Source organism: Scylla paramamosain, chromosome 16, assembly GCF_035594125.1.
Source record: "Scylla paramamosain isolate STU-SP2022 chromosome 16, ASM3559412v1, whole genome shotgun sequence".
In the NCBI taxonomy this organism is placed as follows: Eukaryota; Metazoa; Arthropoda; class Malacostraca; order Decapoda; family Portunidae; genus Scylla; species Scylla paramamosain.
Genome location: NC_087166.1, coordinates 7,326,203 through 7,335,000, shown reverse-complemented (window position 1 = coordinate 7,335,000; position 8,798 = coordinate 7,326,203). Strand labels below are relative to the sequence as shown.

The window sequence follows — 8,798 nt, the reverse complement described above, 5'->3', positions numbered from 1 at the left end:
GGGAGGAGGAGAGCGAGTCGTAAAAGGTCACGAAGAAAACGATTGAAAACACCGTCAGGAGGAGGAGGAGGAGGAGGAGGAGGAGGAGGAGGAGGAGGAGATTAAGATCGGATTAAAGAAAGAATCAATGACTAAGGAAACGAGAAACATATCTAAAATCAGTAAAAAAATAAACAAATAAAAACTTTCAAATACACAGAGTTACCGTCAGTAGTGGAATGATATGGAGGAGGAGGAGGAGGAGGAGGAGGAGGAGGAGGAGGAGATGACGAAATAACTTATAAGATAAAGAATCAATGAATTCGCAAACAAGAATGAGGAAGATCGAAGTATATAAAAAATCACGAAGAAAACGGATGCAAACACGAACCACCACCACCACCACCAACGTCAGGAACCGAGTAAGGGCGTGACAAAGAGTGACTGAGTCTATCCTGCCACTCCAGACACCACCACACCACCACAGCCAGACGCAAGCTATAGTCCTGCACCACCACCACCACCACCACCACACTCGCCACACTCTCATTATCGACAAACACACGCCAGGGAGTTGCATGGTGGGTCATGACGTGGCTGGCCTGACCTTGGGACGCCAGCCAACTGACCGTTTGGGGCGGGGCGAAGAGGGGAGGACTCAGCGAGGCGGGGCAAGGCAGAGCGCCCCCACCTCCTCCCCTCCTTCCCCTAACTGCCTGCCGCGGTAACTGACAACCCGACCCGAGCAACACTGCATTCATACACCCCCTGTTGACTGCTGAGGTGTAGCAGTGGAACGAAAGGTGAGGAGTGTAGTGGTCAGGAGTGGTACTGAAGTATACTGATGCTACTACCTACTACTACTACTACTACTACTACTACTACTACTACTACTACGACTACTACTACTACGACTACTACTACTACGACTACTAATGCTCCTTTTACTTCATCCGTACTCCTACTACTTTAGCTAATATTAATTTTTCCAAAGTTAAATAAGAATAAGAACCAGAATAAGACCAACAATAATAGCGAAAAGAAAAGAGAAACCTGGAAGAAGAAACAAGATAAACCAGAACAGCAACAATAACATGACAAGCAACCACGAAAACAATAACAACAATAACAATAGGAATAAAAGAACAAAAAAAAAAAAAAAACAGGAAGAGAAAGAAACGGACATATCAGAACAACCACGAAAACAATAACAAAAATGACAGTAGGAATAAAAGAACAAAAAAAAAAAAAAAAAAACTGGACGAAGAGAAGAGGACGTATCAAAATAACAAGAAGACAAACATGGAAAACAATACACGTGGTCTTAGTGTTTAGCGTCCCCTTAGCAGCCACTCGACACAATGCCTTCCTCAGCCACACACGCCCCGCTGCTCCTTACCAAGAGATCCGAGTATATACAAGAGAAGCGTTAAGGGTCTGGCCTGTATAACCCTTCCCCACGCATCCCTAATCCTTCCATCCTTCCCCAATACTTCCCTGCGCAGTCCCCAATCCTTACCTAATACTTTTCTATCTCCCTATCCATCCACAATTCTTCCCCATCTCTCTCTCTGATCCTTCCATATTTCTCCCTGTCCTTCCCCAAATGCTTCCCCATCGCTCCCCAACCCTTTATACTCCTCTCAATCCTTTCACACCCATACCTTTCTTTCCCCATGCCTCTCATTTCCTTCCCCAATATGTCCCATCCCTCCCCACTCCTTTCCACCCCTTCCCAATTCCTCCCCAACCCTCTTTCCACAACACACCCCCAATAGTTCTACATCATTTTTTGATACTACCCCATCCCCCCAACCCTCTCCAATCCCTCCCCATCCTGCAGGACCTGTCTTCATGTACCAAGCAGCTCCTCACCTCGCTCGCCGTGACCCTGGACGAACCCAACCCAATCCTGAACGACCTTGATCTTGGGGGAGGCGAATACCAAAACGCCGTCTGTCTCTCTGTCTGTCTGTCTGGTTATCATGAACTTCAAATTTTATGCATGGGAAAGTCTCATGATTAGTTGTCCGCCTCTCTCTGTCATGCACGTGTGTTTGATGGGCAGACTTCATCATACTAGAAGATTAATGCCAGTTGATCTGTCTATAATGGCTGAGTGGGTGTGAGGTTATTGTGGTCATGGTTGTATCTGAATAATTAACATCTGGGCTGAGGATATTATGTGATTTTTTTTCTCTGGTGCTTTAACTTTTATTATTTTATATATTCTATTTTAGATTAGATAGTTTAGATGTTATTATTTTCTTTACTGTTGTTATTATTGATGTTGTTATTGCTGTTATTATGATTATCACCATTATCGTCATCATCATTTTCGCCATTATTATTATTATTATTAGTAGTAGTAGTAGTAGTAGTAGTAGTAGTAGTAGTAGTAGTAGTAGTAGTAGTAGCATCAGCGGCATCAGAAGTAGTAATCAAGTTATTGTTCACTATCATTAACACTATCACCACCATCACCACCATCAAACCCACCTAACAATGCAATACCAGAACACGGATCTGACGAAGGAAATCTTAACCCAGCCTTTGATCCTCACCCCCCTCCTCTCCCTCCTGCTTCCTCCTGTCCTTGGTGGGTCCACGTCAGGTGTAAAGAGATGCATGACGTCTGCCCCCTTCTGGCCCGCTCCTTTTGTCAGAGTTATGTAGGGGAACACTCACTCATCACTGGAAGTCCTTGCAAAACCACTCAACCTTCCTTGCCTCGCCTTATGCCACCTCATCCTTAGTGTTTCGAGTCTTCCGTCACCTGAAGTTATATTACTCTCCATACAGGTGCCTTCACGTCGCCTGCTTGTGGTATTTCCTTCTCGGTCTTTGGCACGCCTATGCATGGGGTGTCTGTATTGTTGTGTCTGTATTGTTGTTCTGGCTGAGTTTGTCGTTTTGTTGAATTATTTTATTTGAGTGTATTTTTTTTTTTTATATGTGGTGTTCTTTGACTTCCTGCGGTGTGTTCAATCAATCAGTCAGTCAATTAGTCAGTCAACCAGTCAGTCAGTTAATCAATCAATCAGTCAGTCAGTCAGTCAATCTGTTTATCTATCTACTTATCTATCCATCCTTTTATTTACCTATTTATTTATCTATTCATCAATCAGTCAAGTCAGTCAATCTGTTTATCTATCTACTTATCTATCCATCCTTTTATTTACCTATTTATTTATCTATTCATCAATCAGTCAAGTCTTCACCAACTAAAGTACACTTAATTGCACGAGTTTCAAGCACAAGGCAACAATTATGTGTCACTAAGTATGTTATGGTTGTTTATCTTAGGTCTGACTGGTGAGTGGGTAGGAGCCTTCGCCTTCACTATTACAAGGCATCCTACAACTCTTACTTTAAACAGCGCAGTTAATCACAAAGAGCTTCATTAGGGCCAACAGGTCTGCTGAGGTTTGCAATTTACTAATGAATGATCTAAACCCTAAACAAAAAAAGGACATAATCCATCAACGAAACTCTTTAATTACATTCTCCGTTGATGTCAATGCTCTATCACATCACACCTGCAATTTCCCTTACCTGCAGCCAGACATAATTTTGCACGGCTTAACCCTTCGACGCTAATAATAAGTATAATATTTAATTAACTCTGCATGATTTCCCTAAACAAAATAACTAACTAGGTAAACTGACTAAATAACTAGCCAATTAACTAATCAAATGAATAACTAGATAAATAAATAAAACTCTAGGTACTAAAAGACATGAACTAATAAATCCCTCCCCTTGATGCCAATGATGTTTCAGAAATTGTACTGCAGTCTTGCAACACGTTTAATTTACTTTAAGGAGCAATTATAGCAGTGAGATGGTTAAGCAAAGCAGAAGAATCTTAACTGCTGCAACCAACAGATGTAGTATTACGTATATAAATAGTTGACCAAAGCAGGAATATCTTAGCTGTTAAAACTAACCTAGGTATATAAATAGGCACAGCAGGGATATATTAGCAGCTGCAATCAATACCTGAACTAATATTACGTACATATATAAATGGTTAAACAAAGAGGGGATATCTTAACCCTTTCACTGCAAGACAATTTTTTTTTCCCCGTGATTATCTGTAAATCTATAAACCCTTATTTTTGTACTTGTCTCTTAAATAGTTCTCTAGCCTTGAAGAAACAAAATTAACTTATATTTGTTCATTTCTCTTTCTCTTCCTGTCCTTGCAATCAATTTCTGCAGCCACCATGTGCAGTAAACAGTTAAATAAAGCAGGAAGATCTTATAGGTAGCACGCATATAAATAAAACAGCATAAATGGACATGACACAGAAACACACACACACCTGGATGTCGCAGTGTGTGGCTGACTCAGTGACTCCCCACCACCACCACCACCACGGAGCGTCCAGCACAACACAAAGCCAAGACACAACTCTCCCCAAGGCCGCGCGAGTCCACCACCACGCCTCACACAAAGCCCCGCGCATAGAGTCACGACACGATCCAAGGTGTTACGTGGCATAGTTATCATTCATTTAGTCCATGCTGCGCTCTTCATTAACAAATCTGCCTCTGTCTCCTCCTCCTCCTCCTCCTCCTCCTCCTCCTCCATTGTCTTTACTTATTATTTCTCTCCCTTTGGATCTTTCTTTATTTTTCGTATATGTATTAAGAGTAACAAAAAGACATTCAGTAACATAAAATATAAATATAATAAAATACATAAATAAGCGAGATAGATAAATAAGTATAGGTAAATACATAAATAAATAAATGGACCACTAAAAATGCAAGTCCCCCAAAATTTGTTCTTTATTTGTTTTCCCTTGTGTTCTCCCCCTCCTCCTCCTCTTCATTCTTCTCTCCATGCATTCCTTATCAGCTTTAGTGCCATTAGCATTCTTTGTCCACAGGTATATCATGTATCTTTTTCATTATTGTATTCACCATTTGTATTTATTATTCCCTGCATATGCCATCTTTCCAGGCAAATCTATTATTATTATTATTATTATTATTATTATTATTATTATTATTATTATTATTACGTATTCTTCAGGGAACGTCCGACTATTTTTTTTTTCTCTCCTGTCAACATCACACCTTCAGCTTCCCTGTGATAAGAACATAATTACACTCAAGGCACGTGTTCCTCAGGTGTTGATACTGTGGCGGTTACTCTCTCTCTCTCTCTCTCTCTCTCTCTCTCTCTCTCTCTCTCTCTCTCTCTCTCTCTCTCTGGTAATGACAGACTGGCTTTTTAGTTTAACGTGTTTTGTTCCATGCTTCTCCTCTCGACCAACTTTTTATGCTACTCTCTCTCTCTCTCTCTCTCTCTCTCTCTCTCTCTCTCTCTCTCTCTCTCTCTCTCTCTCTCTCTCTCTCTCTCCACATTCTTTTTTTATTGCATTCTTTTACTTATTATCCAGTCATTATTTTTTTGTTTGACTTTCAGGTTTGTTTTTATTTAATTAGCCTTTGTTATGTATCAATTATTTTTATTTATCGAGTTCCTCGTTTTCCAACTGCTCCTCCCCCTTCATATATCTTGTACGCCTCCTCCTTTTATCTCGTTCTCTCACTCTTCCTCTTGTTCCTCCTCTTCATCTTTTTTTCATCGTTTTTTTTTCTGCTTTTCTTGCTTTTCCTCTAATTTATATTCTTTCCGCTTCTTTCCCATTACCTCCTCCCTCCCACTCTTCCTCTTTTATTTTTTTTTCCATCGTCCTTCCATTCCTCTCCTCTTGCTCCTCTTCCTCCTCCTCCTCCTCCTCCTCTTCCCGCAAACAATGACACATCCTTACACACCTTCCTTCCACCTCACTACCACCACCACCACCACCACCATTACCCACTTCAATCTCCACTGAACACTCGAATTTACAAACAAGGAGCAGCGTCATAATTAGCTTTCGTGGGTTTACAAACTGCAAAGCTCACCTGACTGACTACCTTTACTCTGGCTCAGGTGAGAAGTCAAGGTTCAAGGTGGTGGGCGTGGGTGTCGTTGTGGTGGTGGTGGTGGTGGTAGTGGTGGTGGTGATAGGAGTACTAGTAAGAATAGTAGTAGTAGTAGTAGTAATGACGATGATAGCAATAATGATAATGAAAATGATTAACAACAACAACAATAACAACAACAACAACAACAACAACAACAGTAATAACAACAACAACAACAGTAATAACAATAACAGCAACAATAATAGCAATAGCAACAGTAATAATAATAATAATAATAATAATAATAATAATAATAATAATAATAATAATAACAATAATAATAAAAAGAAGAAGAAGAAGAAGAAGAAGAAGAAGAAGAAACAGCGACTCACTTATAAAACCCACACACAACACAACACAATCCATCCCCTAATAAACTCAACACATCCCAACAAACACCACAACAACACGCCACAACCCGTGATATACCAGGACAAGCTACTGGACAACTGTAAACAAGCACGCGGAGACAAGGAAAGGCCACCTGAAGCACGAGGTGACGCGAGGCTCAAGAGAAGCTGAGGGGGATCCGGTTAGGGATGCTACAGCTGCTGGACTTGGTGTCTCTGTTCAGCTGGCGGAGGATAAGCGCAGAAGACACAAAAGGCGATGCTGACCACAGGCAAGAAGGAAGCTTGGGTGATTATTGTTACTTTACTCTAAGGAAATGTTAGTTTTTATTATTGTTGTTGTTGTTGTTGTTATTATTATTATTATTAGTAGTAGTAGTAGTAGTAGTATTGTTGTTGTTGTTGTTGTTGTTGTGACCACGGATAAGAAAGCAGTTTGCATGAATATTATTACTTCACACTACGCAAATATTTTTTTTTTATTATATCTTTTTCCTACTTTTTTATTTATTTATTTATTTATTTTTTTTATCATAGTAACCACGGACAAGGAAACAGTTTAGATGAATATCATTACTTCACCCAAACCAAATGTTAGCATTATTATTATTATTATTATTATTATTATTATTATTATTATTATTATTATTATTATTATTTGTGTTCCTCTTGATGTAATAATCGTTGTTTTGTAAGAACCATGTTTGCAGCCCCAGGGAAACTTTTTTTCTAAGTTGTGCCTCTCTAAATAATTATATTTTACTTTTTTTTTTTTTTTAGAATAGAAACTGATAAGAATAATTTTTACCTGTTTCTCTTTACACAAGTATTATATTTTGCAACAACCTTGTCTGAATAGCTACAAAAACAGATAAGAAACTCGCCTCTCTGTTATCATCTGCATCTCTCATTACATAACTTTCATTCTTTGACGGGAACATGTCAGCAGAGTTATGAAAGTTCATAAGAAAATAAGTTTGTTACTACAGTCTGTCTTTTAACATAACAACAATGTTTTGGAGCAAGCGTGCCTACACTTGCGAAAACAGAATAAGAACTAGAAATCGGAATTATTATGATATTAAGAGTAAAAAATAAGACTATCATATATTTTACATCAATAAATTTAAAAACGTCTTCTCTATCCTCCTCATGCTTTACGTCATACTGATCCCTCTCCTGCTGCATCTTACAATCAGTCAGTCAGTCAATCAATATACAACTTCATCAATAACGGCTGGCTCACACCATTGTCACCATCACCTCCCTCACTCACCATTCCCCACACTATCGATCTATGACACGCCCAAGCTAAATTAGTAAATAATAGAACGCTGGATTAGTGAAGAAAAGGCACCCCGTTTTTTGTGTCCCTCTAGCGTGGTCTTCTGGTATCATGTAAACAAACCCGGCGAGAAAAGAAAAGAAAGAAAAATAAGAAAACACAAATAAATTAATGAATAAATTAATAATAAATAATTAAACGAGTAAATAAAAAGACAGACAAAACTGAATGGATAATAAAACTATTTATTTTCTTTCTCAGTAAAGATAAAAAGATAAAAAAGAAAAGGAAAAGAAATAGTTATGAGGAAATTAGATTAGAAAGAGACACAAACATTGGATCGATAATAAAAGCTATTTCTTCTTATATTTGTAATGATAAAACAGAAAGAAAAAAAAAAAGATATACGAGGTTGTGAGGAAATCATATGACACTTTATACATCCTAAGCACACACACACACACACACACACACACACACACACACACACACACTTACCTATAGGAGCCGGGGCGTGTCCTAACAAGCAGTTTGCAGGCGGAAGACAACCAGCAGCAAACAAGCGGTAGTCCAGCCACTCAGCTCCACCACAACCACCACCACCACCACCACAAACAAACTTCACCACTGTGTCACTAAACTATGTCAACTGATTTCCACTCCTCTAACACTTATTTCCCGTTGGTGTGCAGCTTTTCGACGATAGTAAGCACTGGATGTCTTGGTATTTTCTCGCAAATGGGTTGTCAGTACGATGAGAACACTTCTATATCACCAGTGACAGCGGCGGCGGAGCGAGCGTCAACACACCCTCCTTCCTCGCAGGCCAGAGCCACACTAAGCAGCATGATCTTTTTCTCACCTGCGCGGAGTCCCCTACTTCGTTTTCCTTTACTTAAATTATGATTATTTTCCATGTAACTCTAATGTGGTTACCATTAGGTACATTTCCTGAACCAAAATACTTATATCATCAAGGAACAAAAGAGAGATGACAGCATTTAACACCATAAACTATTTTAAAAGATTAGCTAAGTCTACCCTATAATATATTTTTTTTCTTCGATTTCGGCTTCAGATGCGGACTTTTTTTTTCTATTACATAATTTTCCTTATGAATATGACAACGTGCTTATATTAAAAGGGCAACTAGCCTCAATTGTGAGCCTACAAACCCAGTAGGATCATTGACAAGC

General features: G+C 39.2%; 1 protein-coding gene across 2 annotated transcripts in view; it reads right to left on the bottom strand.

The window, feature by feature from the left end:
- The window catches only part of LOC135107955 (myb-like protein I), a 79,058-nt gene extending 70,629 nt beyond the window's left edge, over positions 1-8,429 (bottom strand). Inside the window, exon 1 of one of the 2 annotated variants that reach the window (XM_064018428.1) lies at positions 8,101-8,429. Coding sequence is in view for 1 of the 2 variants with exons in the window: in XM_064018426.1 (XP_063874496.1) it covers positions 4,308-4,495 (188 nt within the window). In the remaining variant the exon portion in view is untranslated. Of the gene's footprint in view, positions 1-4,307; positions 4,502-8,100 lie in introns of those variants that run through there. The other variant, XM_064018426.1, reaches the window with a different exon arrangement.
- Positions 8,430-8,798: the final 369 nt, after the last annotated feature.